A 25,370-nucleotide genomic window follows, 5' to 3' on the forward strand; every position below is an offset into this window, starting at 1 on the left:
CACAAACTCCGGTCATTTACCTCATTGCTGTGTCATAGAGGTTTACAGCATGGAAACAGGCCCTTCAGCCCAACTTGTCCATGCTGCCCCTTTTTTTAAAAAAAACCCTAAGCTAGTCCCAATTGCCCGCATTTGGCCCATATCCCTCTATGCCCATCTTACCCATGTAACTGTCTAAACATTTTTTTAAAAGACAAAATTGTACCCGCCTCTACTACTACCTCTGGCAGCTCGTTCCAGACACTCACCACCCTCTATGTGAAACAATTGCCTCTCTGGACCCTTTTGTATCTCTCCCCTCTCACCTTAAACCTATGCCCTCTAGTTTTAGACTCCCCTGTCTTTGGGCAAAGATATTGACTATCTAGCTGAGCTATGCCCCTCATTATTTTATAGACCTCTATAAGATCACCCGTGTGTGTGTGTGTCTGGGAGTTTCCTGTGTCAATTGGCCGTGCTTCCTACATTACAAGAGCGATTATACTTCAGGGACTCCAATGGCTGTGAAATGCCTTTGGGATGTCTTGAGGTGATGAAACAACGTATAGAATTGCAAGTTCTCTATTTTTGAATGTGGGTTCCTGTACCTGGTCGCTGATCTCCATGCACCCCTCGCTGACTGTCCCGCTGAAGAATCAGCTGCTTTTTCCGCTTTGCCTCAATGACAGGGTTCTCGAACTGAGTCCTCTGGTTTATGTGGCTGTAGGCAAACAAGAAAGAGAGCGACAGAAGGAGAGAGGGGAAGTTAACTCAGTGTGAGAAGCAGCGTGCACCTCTACCGACAGTCCTCCCTCACCATCCCACCCAAGCACAGGAGACCCAGACTGAGTCAGGGACTCCGCTACCTGGGTGGTCTTGTACAGGGATTAAATGGCTCTGGATTAAGTTGCAACCAATCAGCATCAAAACACCACGTTTATCCACCTGTTGCCAAGCAGGCCACAAAAACAGAAGCCACATGATCAGTTGGGCAAGTTGCCAGGTGGTTCAGGATGGTAGAACCATATCTCAGTGTGCCAGCCACTTTAGGTACAAGTAGGGGATGTAGGGAAGGGTATGCGTGATGGACAGGGTGGAAATATGGAGGGTGTGAGGAAGCGGGGAAAGGAGGAGGGGGAGATGATGATTTTACTCGAGACAGAGGGTTTCAAGGACAGGCTGATGCCATGAGTGCAGTACAACAGAACTAGTTATTATTTGAACATAGAAAGCAGAGGGTTTGACGCAAATTACTGGAGAAAACCAGCAGCCATTTATTGACCAACTTGGGTAAATGGCACATTCACCCCTTACAGCAAGCACCAATGATTACACTGAGGAAAACTCCAGCAGAACATTCGACGTAAAACACTGGGGAAAACCCAGCTATAAACTGATCTAGTTTTACCTTTCCTGGAGGGTGGGGGGAGAACTTACTCGATGTAGTAGAAACCATAGACTGGATCGCTGATCTTTTCCCAACCATACGGAAGCTCTACAATTTTAAAAATTAAAAACATTCTGATCAATACCACAACTGATGAGTCAACGCTGCATTAAGTATAGGCAATAGCAGCATACGACAGCACACAGCAAGCACAGCCTGTCTGATGAGAATTGGCTTTTCAATTTACACTGCTCAAGTAGTGCTGGTTTAACAGGCTGGGCTCGAGTAGGTACCATTTGATCAAAGAGATTCAAGCTGTATACGCAAAGAGTGGAGGCCATCCCTGACCTAATGTTGTCTCAACTTTTCATAGGAAAACGACAGAAGACAGTGAAAGAGAAGCCAAGAAGAGAGTCATGATGGAAGGGCATTTTTCAGACTGGAGATCTGTAGCGAATGGTGGCAGCACCACGGTGGCACAGGGATTCGCACTGCTGCCTCTCAGCGCCAGGGACCTGGGTTCAATTCCCAGCTTTGGTGACTGTCTGTGTGGAGTCTGCATGTTCTCCTCATGTCTGCGTGGGTTTCCTCCGGATGCTCCAATTTCCTCCCACACTCCAAAAGTGTGCAGGTTAGGTGGATTGCTAAATTCTCCCCCAGTGTAGCCGAACAGGCGTCAGAGTGTGGCGACTAGGGGATTTGGACAGTAACTTCATTGCAGTGTTAATGTAAGCCTACTTGTGACAGTAATAAATAAACTTTAAAACTTTCTGCAGGAATCAGTGCTGGACCGCTGTTATTTGTGGAATATATAAATGATTTGGAGGAAAATGTGGGTGATCTGATTAGTAAGTTTGCAGATGATACGAAGATTGGTGGAGTTGCTGATAATGCCAGGGATTGTCAGGGGATACAAAAGGACATAGATAACTTAGAAACTTGGGCACAGACATGGCAGATGGAGTTTAATCTGGATAAATGCGAGGTGATGCATTTTGGAGGATCAAATTTAGGTGTGAATTATACTGTAAATGGCAGAACCCTTAGGAACATTAACATAGAGGGATCTGGGCGTGCAGGTTCACAATTCCCTAAAAGTGGCAACATAAGTGGGCAAGGTGATTAAGGAGGCATATGGCATGCTTGCTTTCATCAGCCGGGGCACTGAGTACAAGAGTTGGGAAATCATGTTGCAGCTATATAAAACCTTGGTTCGGCCGCATTTGGAGTATTGCACGCATTTCTGGTCACCACACTACCTAAAGGATGTGGAAGCTTTGGAGAGAGTGCAAAGGTGGTTCACTAGGATGCTGCCTGGCCTCGAGTGTGTTGGCTATGAGGAGAGGTTGAATAAACGAGGATTGTTTTCACTGGAAAGATGGAGGCTGAGGTGAGACTGATAGAGGTCTACAAAATGATGAGGCACAGACAGCGTGGATAGTCAGAGGCTTTTTCCCAGGGTGGAAGTGTCAATTACAAGGGGCCACAAGTTCAAGGTGAGAGGGGGAAAGTTTAAGGGAGATGTGCGGGGGAAGTTTTTCACACAGAGTGGTGGGTGCCTGGAACGCGCTGCCAGAAGAGGTGGTGGAAGCAGGCACATTAGCAACATTTAAGAGGCATCTGGGTGGATACATGAATAGGGAGGGAATAGAGGGATAGGGTCCAATTAAGGGTAGGTGGTTTTTTTTTTAGGGCATCATGATCAGTACAGGCTTGGAGGGCCGAAGGGCCTGTTCCTGTGCTGTACTTTTCTCTGTTGTCCCATATATATTAATGATGGGTGGTGGAATAGGGGAGTGAGATATCAGAGCTTGCAAATTATGCTAAGTTAGGAGGTGGGTAAGCAATGTAGATGGGAGAAGGAAGTTAAAAAGGAACATAGACAGACTTAAGTGAGTGGGCAAAACTGGGGCTTATAGAGTGCAATGTGAGATCAACCACTTTGATTCTCAAGGACATTTCAGAAATTCTCTGAATGGTAAGGGATGAGGGGTTGTGGAGGAGCAAACGAATTTGGATGTTCAGGTACACAAATCACTACAAGTTACCACATTGATCAGAGAACGTGATCAGAAAAGCTAATGGAACGTTGGCCTTTATTTCATGGGAGTTGGAACTTAATCGAGGATGTTTCAGTTGTACAGTCTTGCTCAGACCCCATCTGGAGCACTGTGTTCACTTATGAGTATCGCAAAAAGCCCAACATAATTGCCTTGGACAGGATACAGGTTAAATTAAGCATACAGTTTGCATAAACTTGGCCTGTATCTCCTTGAGTTTAGAAGGTTCAAAGGTGACCTAATCAAGGTTTTCAAAACGCTTAAGGGAAATCGAGAAGCTACGTACCGTATTGCTTCTGATGTTCAGTTTAAGGGGACATTGTCTTAAAATTGGAACCAGATTATTCAAAAAATCATATTTTCACACAAAGGCCGGTGGAAATCGAATTCACGCTCCAAAAGGCTGGTGCAGTTTGGGGATAACAAAGATATTCTAGGGCAAGATCACTACATTTAAGGATATTAAGAGCTCTGGAACATAATGGAGGAAAAATTGAGTTAAACTACAATCAAAGGTATTTTAATTGAATGACAGAACAGGTCTGAGTGGCTCAGTGCCCTACTCCTGTTCCCATGACAGCTGGACCAGGGCACACAGATTGTATACAGTCCCCACTATCATCCATTTTGATGTCTCTCTTTATTTCCATTATGAACGTCAATGTCCTTATTTACAATTCAAAATGATGCAAACTATGTCATAATTACAGACATGATGCTGATGTACTTCCACTGCCAGGAGGACTCGACAGAGTGACAAGTTTACACAGGCAGTTCCTGCTATAATATGTGAACATTGCAATTTAAATGATTGCGATTGGCAAAAGAACCACAGGCAACATGAAGGGAAACTTCAAGCACTAATGATTACAGTCTGGAATGCACAGCCTGCAAAATGATGTGGAGTTGCCGGCGTTGGACTGAGGTAGGCACAGTAAGTAGTCTCACAACACCAGGTTAAAGTCCAACAGGTTTATTTGGTAGCACGAGCTTTCGGAGCATTGCTCACCGTTAGTCAAGGTCATTCATTCTTACCATTTTACTCTTCACTCACCTAACGAAGGGACAGCGCTCCGAAAGCTCGTGCTAACAAATAAACCTGTGGACTTTAAACTGGTGTTGTGAGACTACTTACTCAACCTGAAAAAGGTGGAGGAGATGGGTTCAATTGTGATTTTCTAAAGGAAATTGGACAGGGCTAGAAGGAAGGGAAAAAGTTCAGAGTTACAGTGAAAGGACAAAGGAGTGGGACTAGATTAAATTGCTCCTGCAGGGATCCAGCAGAGACTGGATAGGCTGAATGGCCTCCTCTGTGCTGGAAAGGGGAAAGGCTGGTGCAGGAAGTATTGGCAGATATGGGTCTTTTTGAACATTTGAGAACGTAAGCATGTTTCTATCATGCTTCATCTGTCACCGAAACAGCTCCAAATCTGTAACACCTATGGTGATAAGTTAATATCCTGGTTCTAGCCCGAGTAATCCAGAGGTCGAGTTCAATTCCAACCATGCCAATTTTTTGAAACTGGATTCAATAAATCTCAGTGATTTGTAAAAACCTGAATTGTTCACAGATGCCCCTCAAGAAAGTAAAACTGCCGCCCCTACACTCTGGTCTATATGTGAATCCAATCCCACATTTACCAGCTGTCTGCTGATGCCCTCAGGATGGGCAATAATGCAGCCTTGCCAGCATCACCTGCTTCCAGAGAACAAATTCTTAAAAACTCTTACTGACTTGAGCATCTGCCAAGACCAATCAGCTTCTAAAAGACTGAAGGAAAGCACAGCAATTACACCTTGAGGCCTTAAGAGACACAGAGTTACAGACAGCCAACACATTGCGCAGTACAGTTACATACTCTGAAATGGTAAGAATGAATGACCTTGACTAACAGTGAGCAAGATCATGAGGGAAATCCACCAGTACAGATAAAGAGAACGCGACAAAGCCGCCACACTCCTTAATACTTACTTAACCGGCTGCTGAGCAAGAGGTCTCTTATCCTCAAGAAAGATAGGCAAGATAGAAGTAAAGAACCAAGCACAACCTACTTGTAGGACTCCAACAAACCTTGATCAAACAGATGCACCCCATTCTTTACAATCAGATCTATGTACCCACCCACCCCAGAATCCTGTGGCTTTTCTCTTCAAGTACCAGGGGTGGCACGGTGGCACAGTGGCAAGCACTGCTGCCTCACAGCGCCAGGGACCTAGGTTTGATTCCCAGCTTGGATCACTGTCTGTGCGGAGTCTGTACGTTCTCCCGATGTCTGTGCGGGTTTCCTCCGGGTGCTCTGGTTTCCTCCCATAGTCTGAAAGACGTGCTAGTTAGGTGCATTGGCTATGCTAAATTCTCCCAAACAGGCGCCAGTGTGTGGGGACTAGGGGATTTTCACAGTGGCTTCGTTGCAGTGTTAATGTAAGCCTACTTGTGACAGTAATAAATAAACATTAGATCCTAGGAGGGTGCCGGTGACCATGGACCTCCATGTTAATCTTGGTCTGAAGGAGTGGATTAACTTCATTGGTGGTATTCATCCAGTTTGTGAGGCTCTTTAGAAAGATCAGTCTTGGTCTACGTTAATCTCTTTTACCTCTTATAATCTTTCCCATCAGCATCAGACTTTCAGAAATTATTTATTACATGCCCAAGCATCCAATGTCTCTTCCTGATCTTGATCATCAGAGCTCTTTATTCTCAGATTTTGTCGCCCCTCTTGATTGGCAGTGCGACTTGTCTAAGAAACCTTCATTATTTGCCTCAAAAAGCCCAATTCTGCAGGCTTGCAGTTTGATTAACATTTTTCAGTGTGTAACGCTTTCTGATGTTCCAAATGAAGTATATTGTACCAGGTGCAGCTTGGTTCGTTGGTCAGAGTCTCATTTGGATTCAAGTCCCATATCAGTACAAAGAAAAAACCCAGGCCAAATCTCCAATGCAGTTCTGAAGGAATGTTACATTGTCAGAGGTGCCATCTTCTGAATGGGATGTGAAACAGAGACCTCGTCTGTCTGTTTAGATAAATGTAAACGATCCTCTGGTACTATTCAAGGAAGTTGGCCCCAAGTGGTAAGAACAATCTGCATCCTTCCACCACCAGAAACTCATTATCTGATTAGTAATCCCACTGTTATTTGTGGGACATTGTTGTGTACAAATTGGCTGTTATAATTGCACACATAACCGTAACCACACTTCAAAATAGCTTTTGCCTGTGGGACATCCCAAGGACATGAAAGACACTATATAAATGCAAGTGATTTCACTACTTATAGGGGGTGCCACAATCTGTAACATTGACAAAGGCAGCAAGGCTTGCCAAGCAAAATTTTCTGCTTATAACTTGGTACTGACCACTAGTTAATACTCCACAACTTAACCTCCACTGTGACTCCTTGTTTAGTTTTCAATATTCATCTATCGCTGATGTTAGGTTAATGGACCTTTAGTTGTCTGCGACAGATTTGTCCCTCTTCTAAACACAGACACTCTTCTTGTTTGCTTGCAATTCCAGAGTCTTATCCTTATCTAACCATTCTCTTATAATGCTAGGTGTCCTGCAAATCTTCCTCTCACCCCTTTCAGAATCTCAGGAAATGTCGAACTTGGCCCCATTAGTGACACTATCACCCGTGCCCTGCATTACCTCTCAGCTTGACTTTTCTAATGCACTCCTGGCTGGTTTCCCATATTCCACCCTCTGTAAACTTGAGCTCACCCTCAATTCTGCTGCATACATCCCATCTCATCACACACCAATTCCTATTGACCCTTCAACATCCCATGCTTACAGATTCACGTTACCTCCCAGTAAAACAAGGTCTTATCACAGAATTGCTACAGTGCAGAAGGAGGCCATTCAGCTCATCCAGGCGCTTTCCTGCACCCTTTTCCCCATAACGCGACACATTTATAAAGTATTTAGTTATTAGTCACAAGTAAGGCTTACATTAACACGGCAATGAAGTTACTGCGAAATTCCCCTAGTCGCCACAGTCCGACGCCTGTTCGGGTCAATGCATCTAACCAGCACGTCTTTCAGAATGTGGGAGGAAACCGGAGCACCCGGAGGAAACCCACGCAGACACGGGGAGATCGTGCAAACTCCACACAGAGTGACCCAAGCCAGGAATCGAACTTCGGTCCCTGGCGCTGTGAAGCAGCAGTGCTAACCACTGTGCTACTGTGCATTTACCATGGCCAATCCACCTAACTTGTACATCTTTGGACTGTGGGAGGAAATTGGAGCACCCGGAAGAAACCCACAGACATCGGCAGAAGCTGCCAACTCCACAAATACAGTCACCCAAAGCCAGAATTGAACCCGAGTCGCTGGCTCTATGAGGCAGCAGTGATAACCATTGCAACCCCAAATCTTGATTTTAGAATTCTCATCCTTGATTTCAAATCTCTCCATGGCCTTTCTCCTCTGTAATTTTGTAATCTCAAGCCCTACAACTTCCCAAGAGTTCTGCACTCCTCTAATTATAGCCGCTTAAGCAGCCTCAATTTTAATTACTCCACCATTGGCATTGACTTCAGCCTTATATTCCTTATCTGCTTCTCTTCCTCTCTCCTAAAAACGCTCTTTAAAATCCAACTCAACCAAATTTTTGGCATCTACCTCGATATCTTACACGGATCAGTATCAAATTTGTGTTTTCTAACACTCTGAAGTGCCTTGAGACATTTAACTACATTAACGGCACCATTACAAGCTGTTGTCCTCCTCAGTCGAGTTAGTGTTGTAGGTTCAAGATCCATTCAGGGAAATGAAAGCTGACACCATCCCATAACTGTGGGAGTGCTACATCACTGGAGGTATAGCTTTTCAGAGGTGGTGTTGTACCAAAGTAGATGCAAAACAAAATCCCATGACATTGTTTGAAGAGCAGAATAGTTCACTGTAATGGCCCAGCCAACATATATCCCTCATACAACATTGCCTAACAGATTAACTTATCATTTACCTCATTTGTGACATGTTGCTGTGCAGAAATCGGCTGCTACATTTGCCAAGTGACTGCACTTTAAAAACTACAGGATTGTAAAGCAGTTTGGGATGTCCTGACAACATAAAAGATCCTATACAAATGAGAGATTGCTTCCTATAGCGAGATCACAGCAAATTTCTCTCCAAGGAAAAATTTATTAAGTGTATCAGCAATCTAGCCGTGAAAATCAAATAAAAATCCTTTCATTTATGTGGCTGCGCCATGCAAACTTCAGTGCACTATGCACTGAAGCAGTTGGACAGCGTATGACATTCTGGTCAGCATTTGTAAACGGCACGGTGGCACAGTGATTAGCACTGCTGCCTCACAGCGCCAGGAACCCAGGTTCGATTCCCGGCTTGGGGTGACTGTGAGGAGTCTGCACATTCTCTGCGTCTGCGTGGGTTTCCTCCGGGTGCTCAGGTTTCCTCCCACAGCCCGAAAGACATGCAGGTTAGCTGCATTGGCCATGCTAAATTCTCCCTCAGTGTACCCGAACAGGCGCCGGAGTGTGGTGACCAGGGGACTTTCACAGTAACTTCATTGCAGTGTTGACTTGTGACACTAATGAGTAAAAATAATACTCATTCAGCATTTGAACTACTTTCCATTAGTTTCAACACTTGAATCCTCAAATTCCACTATCCTCTTCAAGTGCACACAACAAATTTTAACTATTTGAAAAACATTCGGGGAGGAAGAGGAGGCTGGATTAAGGCAGGCAGTTCCAATTGAAGCATGAACATGGTCACAGATTCAGGGAATTAATGCCCTCCTTTGTGTTACGAGTTCATGGTCTTAAGCGACGTTTATCTCTGGGGTCCTTCTTTACAATGCTGATCTCCACTATTTCAGGAAATTAACACTTTTACAGTTCTACTCTCCTGCTTAATTTTATGATTCCCTATTTTAATTAGTCTATTCATTTTTCTTTTTAAAAAAGTGTTTTGCTTCATTTATCTTTATTTCCTTTGGTAACGTTGTGGTTTCTCCTAAACAGAAATCTTTAGTAATTTTAGTCTATTCCTTTGTCATTTGCTCCTTAGATAATTTTTTTAAACTCTTCCATGGGACATGGGCGTCGCTGGCTGGCCAGCATTTATCGCCCAATCCTAGTTGCCCTTGGAGGGCAGTTGAGTCAACCACATTGCTGTGACTCTGGAGTCACATGTAGGCCAGACCGGGTAAGGATGGCAGATTTCCTTCCCTAAAAGGACATTAGTGAACCAGATGGGTTTTTTTGACAATTGACAATGGCTTTATGGTCAACAGATTAATTCCAGATTTTTTGTTAATTGACTTCAAATTTCACCATCTGCCGAGGCGGGATTCAATCCCGGGTCCCCAGAACATTAGCTCAGCTTCCGGATTGACAATCCAGTGATAATATCACAAGGCCATCGCCTCAATTTCTTGATCTTACATTGAGTCATTGTCTGTCCCTCAATGTTCCTCCAGTCCTAAATTAGAGGTTTTAACTGCTCACACAGCAACCAAATCAAGATTAAAACTCACTCCATGTCTGTAATGCATAGTTTCAGGAAGCAATCCCATCCTTCTCTGCCTCCAGTACTCAATTTCCAATTTGGATTGGATTTTTTTATTATTAATTCATGGGATGTGGGCGTTGCCAGCTAGGTCAGCATTTATTGTCCATTCCGAATTGCCCTCAAGGTGGTGGTGGTGAGCTGCCTCTTGAACTGCTGTAATTCATGTGGTGTCGGCACACCCAAAGTGTTACGGAGGGAGTTCTAGGATTTCGCCCCAGCGACAGTGAAGGAACAGCGATATATTTCCAAGTTAGGAAGGGTGAGTGACTTGGAGGGGAATCTCCAGGTGATAGTGTTCCCATGTGTTTGCTGTCCTTGTTTAGTGGTACGGAAGATGCTGTCTAAGGAGTCTTGGTGAATTCCTGCAATGCATCTAGTCAATGGTACGCACTGCTGCCACATCCCTCGTTGATGGAGGGAGTGAATATTTGTGGATGGGGTGCCAATCAAGCCAGCCGCTTTGTCCTCGATGGAGTCAAGCTTCTAGAGTGCTGTTGGAGCTGCACTCTTCCAGGCAAGAGGAGTGTATTCCATCACACTCCTGACTTGCAGATTGTGGATGCAGGGCATGCTTAGGGGAGTCAGGTGGTGAGTTACTCGACGCAGGATTCTAACCTCCGAACTCCTTGTGGTTACAGTATTAATATGGCGAATAATCCAGTTCAGTTTCTGGTCAGTGGTAAGCCCCAGGATGTTGAAAGTGGGGGTTTCGGCAATGGCAATACCATTGAATGTCATGTTGGAGATGGTTAGATTTTCTCTTGTTGGAGATGGTCATTGTGTGGCACAAATATTACTTGCCACTTGTCAGCCCAAGCCTGGATTGTCCAGGTCTTGCTGCATCTGGACATGGACTGCGTCAATATCGGAGGAGTCACAAATTATGACACGGTACTGTGCAATCATCAGCCAGCATTTTCACTTCTGACCTTATGAAGGAAGGAAGTCATTGAGGAAGTAATCGATGGTGGTTGGACCTAGGAGACCACCCTGAGGGACACCTGCAGTGATGTCCTGGAGCGGAGATGATTGACTTCCAACAACCACAACCATCTTCCTTTGTGCCAGGTATCCCTGATTCCTAATGATTCCAATTTTGCTGAAGGGTCCTGATATTACATTCGGTCAAATGTTGCCTTGATGTGAAAGGCAGCAACTCTCTCCTCAGCTGTGGATTTTAACTCTTTGGTCCAAGCTTGGACCAAAGCTGCATTGAGGTTAGGAGCCAAATGACCCTGGCTGAACACAAACACAGTAAGAAGTCTCACAACATCAGGTTAAAATCCAACAGGTTTATTTGGTAGCACAAGCTTTCGGAGTGTCGCTCCAGGAGTGACACTCCGAAAGCTTGTGCTACCAAATAAACCTGTTGGACTTTAACCTGGTGTTGCAAGACTTCTAGAACATAGAACATAGAACATTACAGCGCAGAACAGGCCCTTCGGCCCACGATGTTGCACCGACCAGTTAAAAAAAAACTGTGACCCTCCAACCTAAACCAATTTCTTTTCGTCCATGAACCTATCTACGGATCTCTTAAACGCCCCCAAACTTACCCCAGTCCAACGCCAGCATCTCCACATCATGAACACAAACAGAGCATCAGTGAGCAGATCATTGCTAAGCATGTGTCGCTTGATAGCACTCTACGAATGTACAAATTAGGAGCAGGAATAGGCCCAGCCAACCCCTTGAAACTTCTCCACCATTGAATAAGATCACAACCAATCTGATAGTAACTTCAAATCTGCATCCTTTCACCCTTTAGTTCAATCCAAACTATTTCATGTGGTGTCTGCATCAGTTCAGCATCTTGAATTTCCAAATTATCCTGATCAAACTGCCACCTCTCCTCATTTCTAGCATAGCTTACTCTTCTCTCAGGACAGGTTGGTCTATAGATTGGAGACCATAACGAACAGTAGTGTCCCTCCTGGAAATGTGAAATTAAGGTCCCGTCTTTCTAGCAGCCCAGACAGACGTCAAGGATCCCATGGCAGTATACGTAAAGAATAAGGAGTGCTCCTTGTGTACAAGCCAATACTTCACTCAAAACAAACGCAAAAACAAATTGACCGCTCATTCATCTCATTGCAGTTTACTGGCATGGAGCGCTTGTATTTGCTTTTATCCTATCACTATAAAATTAATTGTTTCAGGCACTCTAAAAGCTTTCAGCGAGAAGTGCAAAGTATACGATCTTTTTCATTACTTCATTCTTGCTGAATCTCCTGTACCCAACATACTGAATTTAGTCCTGCCTGCTGTGATGATTGTATTCTTGCAATCACTGAAACAAGGTCATGAAAGTTTGTAGTACTCTGAAGTTACCCAGGTTATATAAGAGACAGCACTATCACTTGAATCAGAAGGTCATGGGTTCAAGCGCCACTGCGGGATTTTGGTGCATCTCCTAGGATGAGACTTCATCACAGCACTGAGGGAGTGCTGCACTGGAGTGCATCTTTTTCAAGAAATGTTTAAACAAAGGCCTCGTCTGCCTGCTCAAGGTAGCGTGAAAGATTCCATGGCACTATCTGAAGAACAAGGGAGCTCTTCCCAATGTCCCAACCACCATTTATCCCTCAGCCAACAGCACAAGAAACAGATTAACTGGTCATTTATCCAGTTGCTGTTTATGGAGACTTGCTTTGTGCAAATAGAAACATAGGAGGAGTAGATCTTCCAGCCCATCAAGCCTGCTCCATCATTCAATACGATCATGACTGATCATCCACTTCATTGCCTTTGTCCAACATTATCCTCATATCCCTTCATGTCATTGGTATTTAGAAATCTGACAATCTCTGCTTTAATCGTACTCAATGAAGGAGCTTCAACAAACCTCTTGGGTAGAGAATTCCAAACATTCACAACACTCTAAAATTTCTCATCTCAGTCCTAAGTGGCATCCCCTTTATTTTGAAATTGTGCCCCCTGGTTCCAGACTCCCCAGCCAGGGGGAACATCTTATCTGTGCTGACCCTGTATAATCCTTTAACTATTTTTACTGTGTGCTGCACTTATATACACAAGTAACTATGCCTCAACAGTAACAAACTGCCTGTGAAACACTTTGGAAAGTAATAGGACAAGGAGGAGGCCATTCCATCATTCTATTTGATATTGGTTAATCAGTACCTCATCTTAAATTACTCACCTTCTCCCTACGTTCCTTGATACTTTTACCCAATAAAAATTTGAGTCCTGAAAATTCAACAAAACCAACGTGCCACAAGATCAGGAAAGGCTATATAAACACAGCTTCTTTCAATTCCCAACACTTCTGGCATCCCAGTGCATTACAGATTTCATACATAGAGTACTCTCTGTTCATTTACAATAACTTAGATTTACTTCTTGCAATTTCCACTCCTTCCTCCTGACCCCTAAGCTCTCTCTGTCATCTACACTTCAGTCTGAATGCAATCTCAGTTGCAGGACATTGCTGCAGGAGTTCCTCAGGATAGTATCCTAGGCCCAACCATCTTCAGCTGCTTCAATGACCTTCCTTCTATCATAAGGTCAGAAATGGGGATGGTCTCTGATGGCTACACAATGTTCATCATCATTCACAACTCCTCAGGAGCGAAAGCAGTCCATGTCCAAATGCAGCAAGACCTGGAAAATATCCAGGCTTGCCCTGACAAGTGGCAAATAACCCTCGTGCCAAACAAGTGCCAGGCACTTTGTCTCTGGGTCAAAATCCTGGAACTCCCTCCCTAACAGCACTGTGGTGTACCTATATCACATGGATGGCAACAGTTCAAGAAGACAGCTCACCACCACCTTCTCAAGGTCAAGTAGAGATGGGCAATAAATCTGGCCTAACCCACATCCCGTAAGTGAATTTAAAAAAAAGAGAAACTGGGTCCAATAGTCATGTTAAACACCTCAAGTTAAAATTAAATTTCCGTACCATTACAACAGTGACAGCACTGAGTGCCTAATGGCAAATCCACTTTGGGATGACCTTCTGCTGTGAAAAGTACTATATGAATTAATTCAAATATTTGTCTTTACAAAAAAATAGTTATAGATGTATATGGGCCTTTTGTGAGCTACTGTAGCAAATTCAAACCAGGAAATCTATGGGTTTGATATCCCATTGTGTGTCCAGGTAGCTCTCCCTTCCTCAGATGGCAGCACCACCAAAGCACACCAGTCACACCCAGAAACCTAAAAGTAGAGGACAGGTGCTGTCAAAATTTCAAAGTGCAGCCAAGTGTGACCGTGCAGACATCAGGGCGAGGATAAAACCATGGATGGACTGGTCTATAAAGACTCTAGAGATGAAAAGGCTGCCGACACTCACCGTATAGGCTCATGGATGTAGACTGGCCACTTGGGCGAGGTACTGGAGGGCAACCGGTGCCCGTGGAACCTTGCCCCAGCAAGGAGTCAGCTCCTTCAGGAAAGGAAGAGAGAAAACTGGTGGAAAAAGGAATAAAATAGATACGAGGGAGCAGCTTCAGGCTGTGATGTAATCTCAGGGTTCACCCGCAGGTCATTAGCTGCTTGAACGTTACCCTCGTGACTTGGAGTGTGGTTTCAGGTGCCACAATGAAATTTCAGTGTGCAAACATTTCATGTATCCATGATTCTCTCCACGTGACACCTTGTGCCAATTGCACAACTGTCTCATTTAGCAGCAAAGCAGCCGCTAACGGAATGTCAGAATGTTATTGCAACACTTCTGACCAAGTGGGTTATGTTTTACGTTTATTTTGGGAGCCAATAAAAAATGAGAAGGGACAAGGCAGGGGTCCCAGGACATCCAGAATCCTCTAGCTTCGGGTTTCACTGCTCTGCTATGGGATGTTGTTAGAACCCCTCAATCAAATGACAGCCGCTGACGCTCTCAGCCAACATCAGACTTTGTATGTAACATAGGTTCTGCTTGTTAATCTGAGGTCTACACATGAGAGTATTGCAGTCTGAACGCTGCAGATAAACTGGAGAACAGCCTGCACAAAACTAACAAAGTTTTGGGAAGGAGACAAGTTGAGACCAATGGACGCAAAGGATACCTAGTTAGCATCTATCAAAAGAAGCACGCATTGCCATAAACTCATGGCAAGGTTAGCCTTAGCTGGATATAGACATTGACGGGTACTAATCCTCATCTCACAAGATGTGACACCACCACCACAATGCCCTAAACAGAGAACAGTCAGCCCATCCAAACTACACAAACACTCATTTCACTTCTCCCCACCACAGGAATGTTAAAACCCTTTGTGTCTTCTACTTTAGAGCATGGAACTCACTCTGATGCAATTAGCTGTCAAATTGTGGCCTGAGCATCTCCATCATGGGCTTATCTTCCTATCCTGGTACCACTAACAGCGTGGAAAAAGGCCATCTCTACCAGCTGATTTATGTTGGGGTTTATGCTCCACCTGAGCAACAAGAAATGTTGTTGGTCACTAGCAATGGGACAGAGTGGCCTGCCATCAGATTTCTAAAACATCCAAAAAATAACCTGCAAAGTCTGACGGAAAGCAAGAGGTTAATAGGATCGTGAGCTCCCAATTGTGATACGCTTCAATTGATCTGCCTTACCTCTGAGATACATTTAGAAATTCAAGTCTCAGAAGATCTAAAAGCTAACTTCTCCACAAAGATGTCTATGCCAGCCACACACCTTTGAACAGCGTAGGCTACAATCATTGTGTTGCTCTTCTGATGAAGACTAACACACCACTGATAATCAATCTCAACACTACTACAGATGCTGACTGGCCTGCTGTGTACATTCAGCATTTCTGCTCTTAATGTCAGGTTCACAGGGTTCAGTTCTTCAATTACACGGAGAGGTTTCTATCTAAACTAGTGTAAATGCACACCAGTAACACAGCTGCAGCAGACACGCACAACATAGAACATGGAAACATTGGCCATTATTCACACAAGCACTTGCAGCCCACACCTCCCCTCATCCCAATTGGATGGTCTGAAAAGATGGGGTGGGTGGGTTGCCACAGACGTGTCTTTATCTTAATACAGTGCAGAGTGAGAGTGGTTCAGAGTGCCAGATTGCACTGAACTGCACACTAACTAAATGGAAACACATTTGCATCTTTGGTTGGAAATACTTATACTGAAAGAGTAAACTGTGACGTTGCTACTTACCCCCTTCACCGCATTCCTCTGGGGGTTTTGCTTTCTTAGCGAGACGAGGGTCCAGCCATGTAGTTGTCTTAGTGTTGTGACTGTGAAAGGGAAGAATGATTACTACAATATAAAAGGTAACAAAGTACTGCAGGATGTGTGTGGGTTGGTGGGAGGGGGAGCAAGACTGGAGAAAGAGGGGAAAATTACTGCAAAATACAATGGTGGTACAGCACTGGGGGCTGGGGAGGGACATGGGGGTAAAGAGATGATAGAGATAGCCACACTCGAGCTTAGACAAGACTGGGAACCTTTGGCACATTTCCAACATGGATTCTGTTGAGTGCTACAGACATATTTAAGTAAAAAGTCATGAAATGGAATTGTGTTCACCATAACTATCAGAACCTATTACACGTTTCAGACTGAATTCCCTCCCTAAAGTGCTTCATCTCTCTCATCTTCTTTAAGACGCACTTAAAACCCATCCTTGTCCTAAAATCTCCTATTGTGGTTGAGTGCCATTTTTTTCCTGACAGCGTTCCTGAGAAGCAGCTTGAATGCTTTTCTACATTGAATGTGCTATATAAATGCAAGTTGTTGTTGCTGAAGATTAGAAAAAGACAAGAATCATAGAGTCACTACAATGCAGAATGAGGCCATTCAGCCCATCGAGCCTGCACCGACCACAATCCCACCCAGGCCCTATCCCTGTAAGCCCATGTACTTACCTCACTAATCCCCCTGACTCCAAGGGGCAATTTACCATGGCCAATCCACCTAATCCACATATCTTTGGACTGTGGAAGGAAAGCGGAGCACCCGGAGGAAACCCACGCAGACGCGGGGTGAACATGCAAACTTCACACAGACGCCAAAGGCCGAAATTGAACCTGGGTCTCTGGAGCTGTGACGCAGCAGTGCCAAGACAATTGACCCCTCAATTTTACAATCAACTCTGCCCGTTTGGTGATGGATACTCACTCGATGAAGTAAACCATCCCACTGTCAGTGTAGGCCATCTCCCAGTTGTTTGGTAACGGCTCCACCAAGTCTTCCCTGGTAACCGGATCCAAGTACCTGAATTCTGCGACCCCGTCAGTTTGGCTGGGCCCTGGCCCTGAGGAATGAATAAATCTATTATTCTATTGAGATTGGAACGTGAAAGCCACATTTGTAGAAGTCTTGAACATTTTCATTTGACCTTGACAGATTTTTGTTATCCTGGGATAACGCAGACAGATAATACAAGTCTGTTCTAGCCACTATTTGTAAATACACACAATGAAATACTAGGATGCGTAGCTAGGACCATATAAAACAAGAAAGGATGAGGGCTGGTTCTGGATTCAGCCCGTATGGAATACTGCATTCAGTTCTGGCTGCCTGATATGGTGACTGCAGCTATTTCAACTAATTGCTTTTCTCACCTTGCTTTGTTCCTTAAGGAAACCCTGGCAGTAAGAGGAGCATCAGCTTTATTTCCCCTAGTGATGGATTACTGTATAACATTCCAAGCCAGAGTGCGAGCAGGGCAAAATATGGAGTCTGAGCGGAGTCAAAGCTCCAGCCGATGTGAGAGCATGTCCGTGCTTCTCGCTCTCCCTCACCTGGGTAACCGGTCCCATTGGCAGTGGGTCTTTCTTCATCCTCTTCTTCATCTGGGACCGTGGTGTCAGCTCGCTGCATCATGCTCACAGATGTGGTTCGTTTCCTTTGTGCCTCATCTGAGCCGTCATCCAGAACAACCTGATCCACTACATCCTGCTGAAAGGGACCGGGTTCTGCCGGAGGCTTCGGCGTTCCATAAAAATTACCTGTCAAATATCGGGAGGGGCACAAAGAAAGTGAGCTTCTATCCCACTTTTCACATTTCACTGCTTTTTAATTGATATTTAATAAATAAATAACAATCATTCATTCAATCTCACATTTCCCACATGTTAACCATTCCTCAAAGCTAAAGTTTCCCCTTTGCTCAGTGGCCAGATTGCTCAGTGTCATCCTGAGTCTGTGCAGAGTTCGATCTCGGCCTCGGGCATAAGTAAGGGGAGCTACAGACGTTTAAAATTAACCAGGGCTAACACTGCAGCTAGTCATCCTAACCCTGGCTGGAGGCACCTGCGTGGAGAATGGGTGGGACTCAGCTAAGACAGTCAAATACTTCCTGTTAAATAGGCAAATAGCCAAATCAAAGGCAAGGTGAAGGAAGCTGCGCCGTAGAACAGGGAGGAGATATCTTCAGAAGACAACTGAAAATATCAGGAATACACAGAGACGTTGCTAATGTATATGCAGAAAAATGTTTCTACTTGTGGGGGACTTCAGAACTAGGAGCCATAAATGTAATAGTCACCCATCAGTGCATTAGGGAATTCAGGAGAAACTTTTACCCCGAGTGGCAAGAATGTGGAACTCACTACACAAGTGGGGGGTGAGGTGAATAGTGTAGCTATAATTAAGAAGCTAGAGAAGTAGATGAAGGAGAAAGAAATGCTGATGTGAGGAGATGAGGAAGGGTGGGAAGAGGGTTGGGTGAAGCATAAACAGAGACCAGCTGGAGCATATGGCATGTTATGATATTGTAAATTTTATGTAATACAAACCTTGGAAATCAGTAAAACCCGGGGGAAATGGTCAATAGTTACAGAAACATCTTAACAATCGTGCACTTCAAGAGCATTAACGTTAGCCCATCTCGTGTGACATTGCAGTATTCAGGTAAAATGGGATCAGAAGATAAGGGATAATTGGATGAGAGAACAGTGACATAATCAGGTTCCTATTTCCAAGCCATCTATTCTGACCTTATTGGAACTTCCTACATCCACATTTATAATGGAAACTGGCTAAGACGCAAAGTTGACCATCAGGCAGTGTGGAGAAACGCAGGGTGCTTTGTATGAGGACAAACAAAATATCCAAGAGTGACTATTACAGCAACCTTAGTTAAACTCCTGATAGCCAACTGGTGAAGGAGACCAGAAGTCAATCTGTACTCCAGGTTTAGATTTTGTTGCAAAGCCATGCTTTATGCTGAACATGACTTCATGTATTTACAGGCTGAAAACCACTGGGTTTTAACAGACTAGACAGCAGCTGTTAAGATGGCTGCCACGTGTCAGGTGACTTTTGCAATTTCTGCACAGACTCAGAATTCCTCAGGTCTCCAGAAAGTTCTTAATTCAATAACCGTGGGTGGGATGCCCTCCCCTCCCTTGAATGGGCATGGAGATAAACCCACTTGTGGAATTTATACAGTGTGAACAGCCACCATGCAATCCCCATTCTGTAGCTACAACTTCTAACTTTGAATCATGTGTGGACAATAGAGTTGGTTATCATGTGGCCACGAGATTAAAATGGACTTCAGATAACACATCTTGTAACTCCAAGGAACCAGGGAGAAACAAGCCAGTCTGAAAACCAACTGCATAGAAAAGTGAGGGGACAGAAAGTTCCAAGCTCGAATCCTGTCTGCTGCTTGACTATCATGTGCCAGAGATTTTTTTAAACAAAATCAACCCAGCAGCTGTTGTCTCGAAAGAAAATATGCATTGATTGCCTCAAATAAACATTTATCTGCCTCAACACCAAATCCTTGGTGGTGGGTGGTGGTTTGGCGGGGGGGGAGACAGCTTGAAACCATTCAAGTCAGTCTACAAGACGCATACAACTTTAACTTTCATTGAGTTCTGAAAAAGTCTGTTTAATCAATCCTCCCACTCTGATGCATTGGTGTTGCGTCATCTTGGAGTACGCGTATGTGCGTTAAAGTTGGAGTGTTTTTGATAATTTTAATACAACCAGGTTAAGTATAATAAATATAATCCTCTTTTCTTTTTAAACGCTCAAGGAAACCTGCTGGTGTATTTCACAGTCACAGCCATTAAACAGTTAAACACTCACCAAATTGACTATCCTATCCTTTTAAAAGATCCTGTTGCAATCAAAGAGTGAGGAAAGTGGGGAGCCATACTACCTCTCCTCACCTGACTAACTTATTCACAAAGTGAGACATTAAAAATGTGTAGCTCCTAACCTTCCAACCCTCCACCAGTGGCAATACCGCTCTCTTTATATGTGCACAAGTCATTATCAAATAATTGCTCCGCCACGTTTAACTTAATTTATATAACAGCTTGCAGTTATCCAGCATACTCAGTGTAGTAAAAAGCCCTGTGCTTCATGAGTGTTATCCAATGAAATTTAACACCAAGCTACATAGAGATATTTGGGCAGCTGACCAAAAGCTTGGTCACTTTTAAGAAACATGTTAGAGAAGATGACAAAAGTGGAGATGTTTGGAGAGAGAATTCCAGAGGTTAGGGCTAGGCCACAGGTTGAGAACTGATTAAAATTAGGGATGCACAAGCAGCCTGAATTTGTAGGGTTGAAGGCAGTTGTAGAGATGAGGAGGGGCAAAAACATGTTAGGATTTGAAAGACAAGGGTGAGAATTTAAAAACTGAGGTATTGCTTAACTGGGATGGTTCAGAGAAGATTCCCGAGATGAAGGAACTGTCTTACGAGGAAGGGCTATGCATGTTGGACCTTCACTTGTTGGAGATTCTGAGGAGCTTGACAGGGAAGATGCTGAGAGGATGTTTCCCTTCAAGGGGGAAATCTAGAACGAGGGAACAGTTTAAAAATAAAAGGTCTCTCATTTAAAATGGCGACGAGGAGAAATTTCTTCTTGGAGTGTCATTAGTCTTTGGAATTCTCTTTCACAGAGAGTAGTGGAGATTGGGTCAGTGAATATATTCAAGGCTGAGTTAGACAAGGGAGTCAAGTGGGAGGAGCAGGCAGGAAAATTGAGCTACGGCCACAATCAGATCAGCCACAATCTTATTGAATGGCAGAGCAGGCTCGATGGGCCAGGTGGACTACTCGTGCTCCTAGTTCTTACCATACTATGAGAGCCAATGTACAACTGAGCACAGGTGTCACGAGGGTCGTAGGGCTGAAGGAAATTACAGAGAGAGAGAGGAAATTACTTAAAATGGAAAGGGAATAATATGCATGGAAAATGAAAGACGAGGGGTTCTGATTAACAAACTGAAAATATCACAACAATGCTCACTGGCAGTGAGTCAGCAAATGTTAAGATATATTAGAAGGTCACTACTGTGCTGGAATAGTGTGGTAATCTTCCTAGTTTATGAATCATTGGTGCGACTATACTTAGAATTGTGTACACATAGAGGATATTGCAGTTACTGAAAGGGTACAGAGGAAAACAACCAGGATGATTGAGGGATGGAGAAATTTGACAAGGAGTAATGATGTTGAGGGGTGATATGATTGCCTTTATTTCAGATTCTAAAGGGACTAGATATTATTGACCATGACAAGCTGTTACGTTTGGACCAGAACACTGTAACCAGAGTAAATGGACAGAGCTTGAAGCAGGTAAAAAGACATAAGAATAACCATCTTACTAATGGAGAGTGCAATCTCCATGAAAAAAACCTGAGAGAAACCTGGTTGTAAGGCAGAATGCAGTGTTAACCCAGGCAGATTAACATTCAGATGGAAAACACTCTCGTCTTGACATTATTACCATAGATCGTGCTGTATAATCGTCCTCTGAAGCTTTAAAATAATCCTTCAAAAATGGAAGCTGATTTTACCCAGAGTATAAAATGCGATCCACCAGCATTGGTGCACGAGGACCCATTTTCGTCAGTCACCACGTGTGGTCTCTGTGATGGTATCTCAAAAGCCTGTGCATCTTCTTGGCAAGATGGCCTTTCCCAACCACCTGACCCCATGCACCAACTTAGAACACCAACCATGTCCCTGAGCAGACTGACAACAGCAAACATGTACCTCAGCTGAATAATTAAAGCCAACTCCAAATCCAAGTACAGCCCTAAAAATACATTTCTCTGAAGAATAAGGGGGTCAATTTATACACCATGTTTATACCTAAACATGCATTTTGGCACCAGAAAAATAGGGTAGCATTATACACTAGGTCAATTTATAAGCCATTCTTATCCTGCAATTTAAAGTTTTTTTTTTTAAAGCATATTAATCTCATTTGTGTATTCTAATATTGCTGCAGGTGTGTAAAGGGGCATTGCACCAATTATCCTGACTTACACCTAGTGTAGGGCACATGTTACCCATGCTCCCTGACCTACATCAGTTCCCAGTCCTGTAACGACTCGACTTTAAAATTTTCGCCCTCATTTTCAAAACTCCTCATGGTCATAGCCCCTCCCTCGATCTCTCTCACCTCTTTAAAAAAAAAGGGGTGGCATGGACAAGTTGGGCCAAAGGGCCTGTTTCCATGTTGTAAACCTCTATGAAGCTATGACTCCTGCACACACCCTCCGAAATCTCTGCACTCTAGCTCTGGTCTCTTGCATACTTATGATTTTAAATGGGCTCACTATAAGAGCGCTGAAATTTTCTCCCTAACCAACACCGCCTTTCTCTACGATGCTTCTACAAATCCACCCCTTTGACCGAGCTTTTGGACAATAACTCTGTCAAATTTTGTTTGATGCTCCTGTGATGTCTTACAGTGATAAAAAGCGTCAAGTAAGTGCGAGTTGCTTCAAGTGTCTTCAAAGAGTTTTGGATGAGGTGGGCAGAAACGCCTCTCGGAGTTGGAGTGTGATCATGAGTTGCCCATTTACCTTGGAGCTTTCCCCGAGGGCAGCAGCTCTGCAACAGAAGACAAGTGAAATGAGAAGAGGATTTGGTAACTCACCATCGAACGTTCCGCTCTCCAGAAGGGCTCCACTCTCCTCTAGTGTTTTAAATTCCTCCAGGGAAATGAAGTTGTAATCAACCCCTGGCACTTCGCCTTCCCGGGGTGGTCTTGTAGTGCCTGAAAACACAAACAGCCAAAAAAAAAATTCAAGCAGTGAAAGGGTTCAGGTTCACTTTTGTTGCGATTCACGGTGTTTGCCTGGTTGCAGAGCAGAAAAATAATTTGGTGTTGAGGAAGCGGAGACACCAAATGAGCACTAATAGAGTGAAAGAAAAATGTTTCCACAAGATCAATTAGAATATTAAAATGGAATTGGATCAATAATTTAAAAACCAGATAAAGACAGGCTTGCATTTATAAAACACCTTTCAAGGATTTACAGCCATTAAACCCTTTTGATGTGTAGTCACTGTTGCATGCTCAGAAAATGTGGCAGCTAATTTCACACAGCACGCTCCCTCAAAACAGCAAGGTGGTAATGGCAAGATGATCTGTTTTTAGGTATTGGTTGAAGACTGAATATTGACAAAGACACTGGTGAGATGTCTACACTGGATGGCTGGCAGGGTCACGGTTTAAGAGCTCATGTGGAATATGGTATCACCGACAATACAGAGAATAAGCCGGAATCTTGTATTCAAGTCAGGGCATGGGGCTTGAACACAAGTCCTTCTAACTCAAGAGACTGCAGTGATAGCCACAAAACACTGGCTGAGACAAGATATGATGAATTAACAAGGAAATGGGATTGGGGAAAAGAGCTTCAGTTCAGAGAGTCCCTACAGTGCAGAAATTGGCCATTTGGCCCATCTAGTCTGCACCGATCACATTCCCTCCCTAACCCCACTTTTTTACCCCGCTAACCCACCTGACACTAAGGGGCAATTTAGCACGGCCAATCAGCCTAACCCGCATATCTTTGGACTGTGGAAGGAAACTGGAGCACCCGGAGGAAACACATGCAGACATGGGGAGAATGTGCAAATTCCAGAGTCACCCAAGTGGGAATCGAACCCGGGCCCCTGGCGCTGTGAGGCAGCAGTGCTAACCACTGTGCCACCCCAAATTGTGCTGCAAATTCTGCAATCGACTGTGAGCTCCTGCTTTTGGGAATTGATCTGGTCATTTCTCCATTGGGGCGAATCTGGCTTTCTCTAACCAGGAGTCAAGTCAAAGCATCCATCATATGGGTAAGTTCATAGAAATCATAGAAACCCTACAGTGCAGAAGGAGGCCATTCTGCCCATCGAGTCTGCACCGACCACAATCCCACCCAGGCCCTACCCCACATATTTACCCGCTTATCCCTCTAACTACGCATCTCAGGGACAATTTTTAACCTGCCCAATCAACCTAACCCGCACATCTTTGGACTGTGGGAGGAAACCAGAGCACCCGGAGGAAACCCACGCAGACACGAGGAGAATGTGCAAACTCCACACAGACAGTGACCCGAGCCGGGACCCTGGAGCTGTGAAGCAGCAGTGCTAACCACTGGGCTACCGTGCCGCCCACGTTCCTGCAAACACGTAGCCAGAACAATCTATTCAAGGAACAACTCCATCCCGGCCAATCCTTTATTTCTGCCTCTGGATGTTGAGTTCAAATAATGCTCCAGAGAGTTGCACTATACCTGGACTGAATCTTACTTGATGCTGGGGGAGGGCTGCATTGTTAAGGGTGCCAATTTTTGGCACAAGACGTCTACACTCTCACGTCAATGTAAAAGATGCCACATCAGTATTCTGAAGAGAAGCAGGGGAGTTTCTTCCTGGTGCCCTGGCCAAGATTTATCTCTCAACCAACACGATTTCCTACATCACAGCGGTGAATAACCTTTGCAATGCCCTGTGCCCTCAAAAGGTGCCATATAAATTAATTGCTTTCTTTTATTTCCTCAACTCCTGAAGAGTTAATTAAGAGCCAATAAGGAAGCTTTCACAGGGAACAGAGGCTGTTAAGCTCAATAAATGCCCAACCCTTCCTGTGGGGACTTGCACCGAAACGAACATTAGGCCATTTGATCAGAGGAAACCACCAGTGAAATGAATCTTACCCTCTCCTGAAATATCATTCCCGCACTTGAATTCTCCATCAGAGGCCCTCAGACTGTGGTCAGGACCAACCCCACCCTCACACCCTCTGACTAATTTTTCATCTTCTTAACCCAGAGCACCAAGGTCAAAGGCGCACCCACCAAAGTTGAAATCACCTAGCTTTCCTGGTGTTTCAGGCTCAGGGGTAGAGAATTAAATTACTCATGAAGCCAATAACACAGAGTTTACAGCAGAGAAACAAACCATTCATTCTAACTGGCCCATCCTCTAATTTATGTTTCATCTGAACCTTCTTCCACCACTTTTCATCCAACTCCATCAGTATAATCTGCTATTCCTTTCTCATGCTTATCCAGCTTTCCCCTGAAATAAACAAAGAACAAAGAACTGTCCAGCACAGGAACAGGCCCTTTGGCCCTCCAAGCCTGCGCCAATCATGATGCCTGCCTAAACTAAAACCGTACGCACTTACGGAGTCTGTATCCTTCCATTCCCATCC

General features: G+C 44.2%; 1 protein-coding gene across 6 annotated transcripts in view; it reads right to left on the minus strand.

The window, feature by feature from the left end:
• LOC144511754 (membrane-associated guanylate kinase, WW and PDZ domain-containing protein 3-like) overlaps positions 1–25,370 on the minus strand; it is a 123,566-nt gene that overhangs the window by 29,174 nt on the left and 69,022 nt on the right. For 3 of the 6 annotated variants that reach the window (XM_078241994.1, XM_078241995.1, XM_078241991.1), the window contains exons 3-9: positions 22,812–22,931; positions 17,699–17,905; positions 17,073–17,208; positions 16,110–16,189; positions 14,290–14,382; positions 1,417–1,474; positions 588–700 (exon numbers count right to left, since the gene is read on the minus strand). In XM_078241994.1, the coding sequence (XP_078098120.1) occupies positions 588–700; positions 1,417–1,474; positions 14,290–14,382; positions 16,110–16,189; positions 17,073–17,208; positions 17,699–17,905; positions 22,812–22,931 (807 nt within the window). The remainder of the gene's footprint in view (positions 1–587; positions 701–1,416; positions 1,475–14,289; positions 14,383–16,109; positions 16,190–17,072; positions 17,209–17,698; positions 17,906–22,811; positions 22,932–25,370) is intronic. The other 3 variants (XM_078241993.1, XM_078241996.1, XM_078241997.1) reach the window with 1 other exon arrangement.

Source organism: Mustelus asterias, chromosome 25, assembly GCF_964213995.1.
Source record: "Mustelus asterias chromosome 25, sMusAst1.hap1.1, whole genome shotgun sequence".
NCBI classification, from domain to species: domain Eukaryota; kingdom Metazoa; phylum Chordata; class Chondrichthyes; order Carcharhiniformes; family Triakidae; genus Mustelus; species Mustelus asterias.